Source organism: Helicoverpa armigera, chromosome 5, assembly GCF_030705265.1.
Source record: "Helicoverpa armigera isolate CAAS_96S chromosome 5, ASM3070526v1, whole genome shotgun sequence".
Taxonomy (NCBI): Eukaryota; Metazoa; Arthropoda; class Insecta; order Lepidoptera; family Noctuidae; genus Helicoverpa; species Helicoverpa armigera.
In genome coordinates this window covers 9400461-9413224 of record NC_087124.1, presented here as the reverse complement: position 1 = coordinate 9413224, position 12764 = coordinate 9400461, and the positions used below count along the sequence as shown (strand labels likewise).

The 12764-nt window shown below is 37.4% G+C and overlaps 2 protein-coding genes across 2 annotated transcripts; one reads left to right on the top strand and one right to left on the bottom strand.

Moving 5' to 3' along the window:
- Window positions 1–3069: 3069 nt before the first annotated feature.
- Window positions 3070–4867, bottom strand: LOC110374476 (mediator of RNA polymerase II transcription subunit 18). The gene is made up of 5 exons (XM_064034789.1): window positions 4752–4867; window positions 4524–4661; window positions 4148–4358; window positions 3747–3859; window positions 3070–3354 (listed from the first exon to the last, which is right to left on the bottom strand). The coding sequence occupies exons 1-5, from the start codon at window positions 4848–4850 to the stop codon at window positions 3229–3231; spliced, it is 687 nt and encodes a 228-aa protein (XP_063890859.1). The 5' UTR covers window positions 4851–4867; the 3' UTR covers window positions 3070–3228.
- A 5791-nt stretch (window positions 4868–10658) lies between these two features.
- Window positions 10659–12752, top strand: LOC110374452 (exosome complex component RRP4). Its single transcript, XM_049842523.2, has 5 exons — window positions 10659–10887; window positions 10970–11207; window positions 11492–11626; window positions 11957–12139; window positions 12518–12752. The coding sequence occupies exons 1-5, from the start codon at window positions 10748–10750 to the stop codon at window positions 12731–12733; spliced, it is 912 nt and encodes a 303-aa protein (XP_049698480.2). The 5' UTR covers window positions 10659–10747; the 3' UTR covers window positions 12734–12752.
- Window positions 12753–12764: the final 12 nt, after the last annotated feature.

Below are 12764 nucleotides of genomic sequence, written 5' to 3'. Positions count from 1 at the left end.
ATATTTGTTTAAAAACAGATTTAGTTGTAGGGTTTAAAAGATAAAAATATAAACATAAACACTTATTAGGTCTTAGTTAAAGTATGCAGTTCTAGATTTTCACGTTTACACAAACCTGTAAGTGTCTCCAACATGTTGTATCAATGATGTTCCGTTAGTAATTAAAAGTTATAGGATATTTTACCATGAACAGATTGTTTACAAAGTAGTCGAATATCACGACGTTCAAGGAATGCATGGTAAAAATGCCATATTAATCGTTCAATTATCGAAAATTCAGTAATTAAAGAAAGAAATAATACTGACGGAGCATCGAAACCTATAATCCGACCAAGTTCGGATAAAGCGGCCTAGCAACGTTCTTAACTTGGAGGGTTATATTAATATGGCACAGTTGTACACAAGCGTTAGAAAAATAAAACAATTGTATGTCTTGATTGATAAATATTTTTTAATAATAATGCCACTATCTACGATAAAAATAAATCTTCAATTAACAAGTACTTCTATATTTAAATATAAGTGTACAAAAATATTTTTATTATTATTACTTACATAAATTACTTAACTACGTGATTAAAAATAACGTTAATAAACGTTACGTATTTTAACTAAAATGTCGTAGATAGTGGCGTTATTATTAAAAAATATTTTTCATTCAAGAAATGCAATTGTTTTATTTTTTCCTAACGCTTGTGTACGCAACTGTACCATATTAATAAATATACTAACCTTCCAAGTTAAGAACGTTGCTTAGACATATGGCACGGCCGCTTTTTTGTAGCTATCCGAACTTGGTCGGATTATGTAGGGTTTCGATGCTCCGTCAGTATTATAATTGTCTTTCTTTAATTACTGAATTTAATGACATGAAATTTTGCAAGTGAATAGTTGAACGATTAAACTTATTATTGGCATACATTTTACCATGCAATTCCTTTAGAACGTCGTGATATTCGACTACTTTGTAAACAGTGATCTATTCATGGTAAAATATCCTATAACTTTTTAATTACTAACGGAACATCATTGATACTTGGCAACATGTTGGAGACACTTACAAGGTTTGTGTAAACGTGAAAATCTAGACCCCAAACTGCATACTTTAAGAACTAAGACCTAATAAGTGTATTTTACGTTTATATTTTTATCTTTTAAACCCTACAACTTTTTCTAAATCTGTTTTTTAAACAAATATAAACAAATTCAAAACAACGTATGTAAAAATCTACAGCTCTCTATGTAAGCGCTTTATATGAAAACTAGCTAATGGCCAAACGTTCGCGTAGCGGAAACTTGAATTTCTCCGAAGTTTATGCATGCACTGATTTCATTCATACATAATCAATTATACACAAATACACACTAATTTTCGGACACATCTCTTTTCTTCTAAAGTCTATGGATTAAAAAAAGTTCCGCCAGGACAACGTTCGCCAACGTTCGCCCAGCGGAATCTGTTTTTGGTGAATTTCTCCACAATGGCTGCATACACAAATTTTTATTTACCATACACAATTATAGGACGTCTTACACTAATTATCTGCATAATTAAAATCTTTAAATTCAACAACATTCCGCTGCGCGAACGCACACGATGCATCCTTAGTTTCTATGATTTGTGTACGTCTTGCTTTGCTACGGTTTTGTTTACACGTAATCGTACATTGTAGTTCACTTGCCAATCACTATTACTGTAATAACGGTCCGTTATGAATGATTGATATTTATTAGAATTTAGAAAGAACGTAAGAACATGGATGTGATGAAGTGTGTACGTACTGAGTGAGTGTAGCTTATTCAGCTGGGATTAGAATTACTTACGCCAAGATAGAACCAAAATTAGTGGTCAAAGGCAGAGTCGTACGATTAGCAAAAAAGTAATTGTCCAAACAAGAAAATAACGTTTCAGTTACGTTTGTGTGCTCTTGAATTAACCACCTTCATGAGTTGATGTCAGAGTCCTCTAGCAAACTACTATTAATTGTTCGAAGTTCATGGCTCTAAACACGAGTTTATTATCTTAATTACCTAAGATCTGGTCAATGAACAAATGATTGGCTTTAAAAGATAAAGACGACATCAGGTGACACGACTCATAAAAGGTTTAAATACATTATTATGTCTTCACAAGAACATTCTATTACTAGCCGTTTTACCGTGGTTTCATCCGCGTCCCGTGGGAAGTACTGCCCTTGTCGGCATAAAATACAGCCTATTTAGTCGGGAAGAGTATAGCTTTCCAACAGTGGAAGAATTTTTTAAATCGGTTAAGTGGTTTTTGAGTTTATCCATTAATTACAAACAAAAAAAATGTCTTTAGTATACATCACATTGAATTTTTCCAGCATTTTTCCCGATGAAATACGAAAAGTGTTTGTTTTTCGGCAACTTCGCTTACGTGCACGGATTTAAACATGAAGATGTCGACTACGGAGAGGACCACGTTGTAGTCAAACAGTCAAAGAAAAACCCAGATTTCATATAATCATTGTATTGTATTTTTTGATGATATTAAAATGATTTTAAAGATAGACAAAGAGTTCTATTATTTACTTGTCTTATGTACTAATAATAACTTATTTTCCTGCTATAGAAATGTGTACGTAGAAATTTATATTTATGAATTAATACACATGCTGGTTGTGTATATTGATTGTTATATTTGAATAAACAGAGGAGAGTTTAAGTATTGCTATTGACCAAAACTATGTCTTACAGTCATCCATCAATCATTAATTAGTACATATTTTACTATTAAATATTTGCTTATGATAATTCTGTCTACTTAAATGTGCAACTTGTTCACTATGTGTTGAAGATAAATACAAATATTTATCATATTTAGGTTCCAGTTTAATTTTGTTGTATATTGGTCAACTGCCAGAATTACTTTCATTCTTAAAACTACATTGCTTATTCACAATCATTCACTATTGTGGTACAGAAAAATTCTTATTACCAAGGCTAGACTGACTGTTCTCATTTCAATTACTTAAAGAAGCTTACAGTAAATGGCTTTGTATTATTGAATAAAATACCTACACACCAAGATGTAATACCCAAAAATATGCGAAAAACACTGAATTTATTTAGTTGTATGGCTTAAAAAAGTAAAAGTCCATTTGTATCACGGAATCACCATTCGCGGGTGCAACAAAGGCTGTCTTCACACTAACCTATTGTATTGTTGGTCAGTGTGAGGCCAGTCTAAGTGAGGAACATGGGTTATGTAACGGACATGTGTCCCAGCCTCTTGTAGTCGATCTTGTCCAGTTGTACCAGGGGTCGGAGCTGGTCGGCGAATGCGCGCATGTCCTCAGCTATGGCATCTTGACCTTGCGGTGCTAGGACCTTAACAAAAAATACTTGTAGTAAACTTCTACAATATTATAAAAAAATATGATATTCTACAAATGAGGTATTTTGGATTAAGTGTCCACAATTAAAAAAAAAGAACGTTATAAAGAAGTGTTATAAAGAACTTTTTTATTTTGATGGGGAATCATCAAATGACTCCTAGCAGCGTGAGGGACTGTCAGACTGTTAATGACTAAAACAGTCATGGGGTAGGTGAGGGTGATTTATAAAATACTTAGAAAGACTCGGTAGATATTTAGATAATCAATTCATCTTCTACAAACATATTCAATAGATATAGATGATGATATGTATAAGATGATAGAATCTGACGTTTTATCTGATATGTTATATATGTATACAATTGTCAGAGAATTGATACTTACAGATAACTCCACCAGATAACTCTGAGATATAGGCTCCGGGGGCATTGACCCTTGGGATATCTTGAACACTTTTGCAACGGTTATCTTCATTCTCCCTTTTCTGAACATGTAACCTAAAATTGAAAACAACAGTCTTTTTTAATCTGTAACCTTTCAATTTTATTCTATGAAATGATTTCAAATTATAAATTTGATTATTTACTATAGGAAAGTATAACAGGAAGACTATGTGACACAATGTTGTTATGATGAATACAAACAAAACAAAATTGATTTTAATTTGGCTATGAACAACTTATTAAAAAAATTTATGTTACTGATACTGCATCAATATTTTGAATTCATCTATGTGTTGTATAGAGAAAATGTTTCAAGTATACACAATTACTATGATAATTTACCTTTAACACTATATTCAAATTCAATTCTACAGCCCAATTCATTCAAAAAGTCTATGAGCATTCCGCTGCAGGCAATATCCAGGCTAGAGCGCACTACTGTGGGTCTGTTCTTGTCTCCTACTCCTAGATCTGGCTGTCCAATGTACCGGAGTTGGAAGGGCATGTCGCGATAGTCCAAGGCTTTTCGTACTCGAAGCATCAGTGGCGCAGCCTGAAATTATCCATCAAATCAAATCATTATTAGATATCCAACAAAGATACACCCATTAACTGTATTTATTTAGATCCATGAACTAGTTGGGTAACTAGGTAGAGTTTAAAGAGGTTATTTATTTATTTAATTAACTTTATGCAATCCTAAAATTACAAAGGTTACCTGTTGGTTTGGATCTCGTAAACTGAAACAAACTTCTTGATCATCGAAGGTCTCTGGGCCAGCATCCACATTATCGCACAAGCCTCGTAAGCGATGGAGTAAGACTTCTACAGCCGAATCCAAAACAGAACCCTGAAGGTCAAGAAAATAGGATTAATTTAAAATTGAATATTGTTATATTGTTATAGTAAAAAGTTCGCACAGAAGGTGCAAGCAACCTACCTGAAGCAGGTATTCCTGATTCGGGATTATATTAGCCTTCAAAGCTTGTGATAAACTATCGGTGGCCGTAATAGGAGCCGCATTCGCGGCTGACATACCAGCCATTTCTCGCAAACCACAAAGAGAAGCTTTTTGTAAAAAAATAAAAATAAATATTATGACTTCACTTTTTTATGGCAATCTGCCGTATTTGACGGCAATTTCTGCCAGACTCGCGTAGCTAGTGACGACACATGGGAAAATATGAAACAGAAAAAGAAAAATATATAGAAATTAATGTAAGAAAATAATTCCAACTTTTCTGGTGGAGGATATCGAGCCTGCAACAAGTAAAGTTACTCTCTGTGAATAAACATTATTTTATTTTTATTATTATTTTTTTTTTTTTTTTTTTTAAAAAAACATACACTATAATTAATGAATTTGCTAAAATTAACTTAGTACACAAGTAATTATATACACATTACATATTACCATTATGAAAGATATAAACACTGTTACAATTTAACATTATTAGAAGAAATAAATCTAACAAAAGCATTTACCATTAGAGGGTTAGGAAAGAATGAAAGAAGATGACGAACATTTACCGGGTATTGAATTTTTAGTTTAGCAATGACACGATCAAAAGAGAAAGCATCATTCAGGGGGCAATTAAGAAAGATATGGTCAAGCGTGCCTTCATCTAGACCACATTCACAGAGTGAGGAGTCCCGAACTCTTATTTTGTTTAAGAAAACTGGGGAGCAACAGTGACCAATACGTATTCTGCAGATAACGGAAATAACGGTCTTGGATACTTTTTTATGTTTATAGAACCAAGGCTTCGCAGGAATGGATGGTTGAATAGAGGCAAACAGACCACCTTTCATCTTACTGGACTCGGACCAGTCAGTTTGCCAGGACTGGAATAGGTCTGATTTAGCTTTGTGAGCCAGGTCATAGATCTGCACCGAGTAGTGTTTTTTATCAGCCATGCTGCTACTAATCGCACCTTTGGCTGATACATCCGCAATTTCATTACCTCTAATACCAACATGACTAGGAATCCATACCAATACAATCTCCACGCCCTTTGTAGAGCACAAAAGCAATACTGATTTAATTTCAACGATAATTGGGCTACGGAGATGGTCCTTAAACGAATTTTTAACAATCGCATCCAGGGCACTTTTGGAATCAGTGAAAACCACTGCTTTTTTAATAGCAGGGTGAGAGGAGATAAATAAACATGCCTCGAGGATCCCAATGCACTCTCCCGTGAACACCGATGACTCAGGAGGACATTGAAATTGGAGAAATATCTGAGAGTTAGAGTTGTATACGGCAACACCAGTCTTTCCATCAGTGGTTAATTTTGAAGCATCCGTATAGAATTTATAATAATCAGGCCACTTGTCATTTATAGTGCAGAGAAAATGGGCATTTGCGTTTGCAGTATCTTTCCTAATGTCAATATAGGAGACATTTGGCACAAAGTTACACGTGTCAAAGGAGCAGGAATACAAGGGAAGTTTATCTTGCTGAGAGATTAAGGAATTATCCTTAATTTCAAGGATTTTTCGAAAGGAATTAACTAAAACGATTCTAAGAGATTTAGCCTGAATGGCCTCCAGCTTAGCAATAGCAACTTTATTACAGGGTTCAAATAAGAAGGAGCCGTAATCAAGCAAGCTTCTTATTGTAGCATTATATACCAATTTTAGGGTGAAGGGGTGAGCACCCCACCAGACTCCTGCTAGCGCACGAAGCATATTAAGTTTCTTCTCGCACTTAAGGCTAATGTAGTTGAGATGAAACACCCCTGACAATTTAGAATCCAATATAACCCCAAGAAATTTCACATTATTAACAACTTCAATGGGAGATTCTTCAATTTTAAGGTTGACATGAGGAACAGTACGCTTACGTGAAAAGACAACCGCAGAGCTTTTTGGAGCAGACAGTACAAGGCCATGGTCAATTAACCACTGATTTAAGGAATTGAGTGATATTTGCATGGACTCACTAGCTCTTTCAATAGATGAAGTAGGGATGTACAAACACAGATCATCCGCATATTGAAGAATCTGACAATCCAAGTTGAGGGAATCATGAAGATCCGAGGTGTAAATATTATAAAGTAGCGGACTAAGAACGGACCCTGAGGAAGCCCACGCCAGACCGTTCTACAATCGGAATCTTCTCCAGGGATACGAATCTTGACCCTACGACCAGAGAGCAGGTTACATGTACAATGCAGCATCCGTTCAGAAACACCCAGCTTCCGTAGTTTTTCCCTGAGAACCGAAAGAAGGACATTATCGTATGCCGCTGTTATGTCTAGGAAGACCGCTAAAACCGATTCATCTCTACTGAATGCTATCCGGGTATCAGTTGTCAGGATGCTAACACTGTCCATGGTACCTGCCCCCTTTCGGAAGCCAAACTGCGACTTAGATAAAACACCTCGGCTCTCCACAAACCACTCCAATCGGTTTTTAATAAGATGCTCCATAATTTTGCCTATGACTGGAGAAAGGGCAATAGGACGAAAGTGATCTGGACTATCCGGGGATTTCCCAGGTTTCAATATGGGGATGATCAACTGTGTTTTCCAGCTATCAGGGATATATGACAGAGTGAAGCAAGTATTCATGATGTCCAACAAGTATTGGCGTCCGCAGGCACCCAACTTCTTATAAAAGAATATGGATGGCCGTCGATACCAGGTGCAGTGTCCTTGACATGCTGGAGCACGGCATTGAGTTCATTAATGGAAAAGGGGCTTCCAACGGGTCTACCGACATGACCTCACTACTGGGAGCAGAAGGGCATTCTGTTACAAAGGGACAGACGAAGGGGCTAACTTGTAAAGAAAAGAATCTGCTAGGTCAATGGGGATAGTTGAAGAATTTTGAACAGAACAACCACGTTTAAATCTTCTAAAGTTTTGCCAAATCATGGAAGAAGGAGTGGAGGGGGAAAGCGAAGAACAGAATTTTTCCAACCTTCATATTTCTTTTTCTTAAGTAGGCGTCTGGATCTCGCAACAATCCGGTTATATTCCACCAGGTTTTCAATAGCCATGTTGAGAGCATAGCTCTGTTCAGCTTCATTGCGGAGTTTGATGATGCTGGTGCATTCGCGGTCCCACCAGGGCGGGGATGATATTTTCCAGAAGCCGAATTCTTAAGAGGTATGCTCTCATCAGCGGCTGATGAAATGGCATCAGAAAGTTGCGAAATACAGACGTCAAGGTTGTCAAAAGACACCTGGGGCAAGGTATGGATTGCGTCCTCAAGGATCTGAGAGTACAGGTCCCACCTAGCATCAGACAGCCTGTACTTTTAAAAGAGGGGGCTTTTTTGCGGAAGGCACCTAGTGGTGAGAGTAGTACATATAGGATAGTGGTCACTACCATGTGTTAGGTTAAGCCTTTTCCATACCATATCAGCGGCCAAACGGGCTGAACACAGTGTTAGATCTAAACAACTTAGCGATTGTCCAGGTCTAGGAAGGCGCGTGAAAGATCCATCATTGATAACACATAACTCCAAGTCATCCAGCAGATTCACTAATTCATTACCCGCACTATCACAATGGTCAGATCCCCACAGAGAGTGGTGGCAGTTGAAATCACCTAGAAAAATTACAAATAGAACGTATATACTGGAAACAAGAGGAATCAGGAGAGGGTATATAGACAGAAATAACATTAACACCGACAATATTAACACCTACGGCATTAATCTCATCTCCGTGTGGGGGAAGGGATAAGGGGGAAAATGGGAGAACATTATTAACCACTATAGCCGCTCCGCCATAACCGTCAAGACGGTCATCCCGAAGCACGCTATACCCAGCCATATTAAACACGAGATGTGGCTTTAGCCATGTTTCAGAAATTGCAAACAATGCCGGTTTGTACTGATTAATTAAATGAGCAATTTCATTTTTTTTTGGGATCAGACTTCTGGTATTCCACTGTAGAAGATGGAATGTGCTGAGATTTAATGGAGCTTATTAAATTTGTGGCAACGTGGTCAGGTAGAGGAAAGTTAACGAGTAGGGAGGATAGTAAACGTATAATAGATTGTATGGTCTGTACATGATCTTTTTCAGAAGGAGGAGAATCCAGAAGAGCACAACCATTAGGCGAAGGGGAGAACGAGAAGCTATTAATAATGTCCTGGTGAGCCCTTCGGTCATAGCCAGGCTGCAGGGGTGAGGTTTAGGGCGGGTCAAAATAGTTTTTGTAGGATGATGAAGTGGAGGGTTGGGAGTGAGAAATGTAATTAGGGGAGGGGACGGGGGAGCGAGGTTCCTGTGTGAGAATCTGATGAATAGTCTGAGTGATAGGGGTTGAAGCCGTAACATCTGCAAAGGAACGGAAGGAAGGGGCATGAATTCTGGCAGCTTCAGAGTAGGAAATGTTGTCTTTGGCCATGGACGCTTTGATATTTTTCTGACGGATAAACTCTGGGCAGTGTCTGCTATTAGCGGGATGAGAGCCAGAGCAATATAAACATTTGGGATCCTCAACAGAGCAACCGTCCCAAGGTGATCCCCACCACAACGGAAGCATCGTGGCTTAGACCTGCAATTGGGTCTAGTGTGCCCGTATTTGCAGCATGCATAACATTGAACAGTGGGTAGTTATATGTCTCCACAGGAGCGAATTATAAAACAAAAGACGCGATCCGGAGGACCTGACCATCAAATGTGACGACCACGCTTGATGTAGGGACCCACCGACTTACCTTCATTGACAACCCTCCTATTTAAGCGTCTCACCTTCAACATTTTAGCATGGGGGGACTTAAGATTATCGATGACCTCTAATTCTGACCAATCAGTTGGTACACCCTTCACTACCCCCATCCTTGTGATGTTGAAGGTGGGAATAGTAGAAACAAAACCTTTGAGCTTAATAGCTGGGCTTTCAATAAAGATATTAGCATCCTCATGGCTTTCAAACTCCACCGAGATCTTATTTCTGCCAATTCTCTTGATCCCGCCTAATTTAATATTCTTAATGTTTAATTTTTGCATTAATTGACCAAATCTTATGGGGTGAAGGGTGGATCCAGAAGTGGAGTCTGAATCCGTGAAGGAAACATATACCAGATATGGCTCCCTATCTAAGTTGGTATACTTGGAACGTGACACCAATGATGGAGGGGTGACTCGGTCGCGTTTTGTAGCATTAACATTATTAACATCAGTAACATCCTCGTCCTGACTAGGATGCTTTCTCTTATGAGTTGAAGTTTCCGCTTCCATTGCCTCAAATTTAGACAATGGGACGGTCATTACTGTTTCAATTGCAGAAGTACATGAGGGGTCGGGAGGGCGTCCCGGCGGCCCCTGTTTGTCCGCCATGTTTATTTATTGGCATACGCCGACGTCGCACAAAATTAATTAAAATACAAGACTACTTACAGATGAAATGATGAAATGATGAATAATGAAACACAAATCTACATATAAAACACACTCAAAACTAAGCAGGCACCACAGAAAACACCAAAAAAGCACAAATATAGCTCAAAATTTGCGTTGAGAAGAAAACCACATGTGAACACCACCAACTCAAAATTCGAATCATGACTTCACTTGAAAATGCTATTATTTTCAGATAAATGACATTGACACTGACAGCATAATATTTTGCTGACAGTCATGTGAAGTTATTTCCTCCGTCTTGGAATGTAGAGTTTCTGTTAAGGAAGGTTAAAAATATAACATGCTCGTGGAAGAAATGCCCATTTATGCCTTTTACGAGTAATCACGCTATTCTTACTTGTTCTTACTAGATTGATCAATTGAACATGCAATCCTAAAAAATCGATTGACTTTGACTTGAATCTTTGACATTGACGGCACTGACACATCCAGGGGCAAGGGGATCAGGGAGGGAGGGAGATCAGGGAGATTGTGGCATTTGCAGAAACTGCAGAAAGCGTGTTGTTTTGCTTTTGCTAAACTTATTTATCAAGTGTTTTTTAATAAACTGTTCGATGAATATGGCTAGTCACGTGAAAATACGATTAGCTTCCCAAAGGGTAAATCATTCAGTGTCTTCATCGTCTTATAACAATGATTTACCTCGGTTTTACACTCCTGGAGAGGTTGTTACGGGAATGCAAGATTTTATGCGGTAAGACTTAGATTTACTTCATATATATATAAAATTATCACTAGTACGGAATAAGGAAGTATATTTTGTTGTTGCATTTCAGTGGGCACGGCACATATGCCGTGGATGATTGCCTAAAAGCTTCAGTGTCCGGGGTTATGCAAAAAGTGAACAAGTTGATATGTATCCGGCCTTCAAAGAATCGTTATGTTGGTGAAATAGGCGACGTAGTTGTTGGGAGAGTGCTGGAAGTCCAACAGCGCAGATGGAAGGTGGACACAAACTCACGCTTGGACTCAGTACTGCAGTTATCTTCTGTAAATCTTCCTGGAGGAGAACTGGTAGGTTCCTTACTTCATTCTTAAAATTAATGTAATATGTTGTATTTGTTATGTAAATAAATATGTGGACTTCAGAAGGCTGATGTGACTCAGACCAGAATGGCAGCAGCTGGCAGAAATATCATTAATTTTAAACTTTAATTACATACTTAAAAGACCAGCATTGCTTGAAAAGCGACATCAATAACTTACGTTGCACATGTACAGTTAATTTTAAATATAACATGACTCATCTAAACCGCACTAAAATCCTATAACTAAAACAATATCAAAAAATGTTACAGAGACGGAGGTCAGCTGAGGATGAGCAGATGATGAGGAAACATCTACAGGAGGGTGACCTCATCAGTGCAGAGGTACAGAGCGTGTTCTCAGATGGCTCACTCTCTCTGCACACCAGGAGTTTGAAATATGGCAAGGTATGTTCTAAACCTCTAAAAAAATAAATCAGGCATGCATAAGTTTAACTCAGCTATAATCTTCAAGTAAACATGGAAATGTTAAAGTAAATAATTTGAAACAATCTTTATCTCAATTAGTCTGCCTACCTGTCTACCCTCTTTCTAAATAATTAAGTATCAGGGTCAGCTTCTAGTCTTAACTAGATGCAATTAGCTGATTTCCACTCACCACTAGTGTTGGAACAAATATATGGAGTAACTGTAGGAATTTTTGTGATTTTTGTTTGAAAATTTTGTGATTTTCTCCTATAATCAACACTATCTCAAAGTAAATTTTGATTATTTCAGCTGGGACAAGGAATGCTGATGAAAGTATTCCCATCATACATCAAGCGCAGGAAGAATCATTTCCACCACTTACCCTGTGGCATATCAGTAATTATTGGCAATAACGGCTACATATGGATCAGCCCTCCAGAACGACATAGCATGGTCGAAGGAGAGAGGGATGAAGTTGTAGATGTTGAACAGGTTAGCTGGATCTTTGTATGTTTATTTTCTTCTGACTACTGTGGGGTAACAGATACTAATATTATGAATTTTGTTTGTTTGTAATGGATAAACTCAAAAATTATTAGACCTATTGAAAAAATTATTTCCCCATTAGAAAACTACATTATGTTTGAGTAACATTAAGCAGTAGTTCCCATGGAATACGGGTGAAACTGTGGGAATACGACTACCTATACGATACCCTATTTTGTAACATAAATTTTAAAGAAAAGTATGATAAAAAACGTTTTTATAATTAAACTCAAGTTTTCAATTTTTGAGTTAATTCAAGTTACAGATCCCAAAACATTTTAATCAAACATGAAAGTATCTCAAAAATCCTCCATCACTTTACAGACTGTATCCAGGACTGATAGAGAAACAATGGCGCGTGTGAAGAACTGCATATCAGCACTAGTTGCATCCAAAATCATGTTGGACGATACCAGCATCATGTTTGCTTACGAGGAGAGCCTCAAGTATGATGACGTTAAAGACTTGCTCGACCCTGAGGCTATGCTCGACATTGCCTTCCTAACACAACACAGAATAAACTATGTCGTTGAAGAGTAACAGGTAATTTTATTTTCCCCATATTTCTATA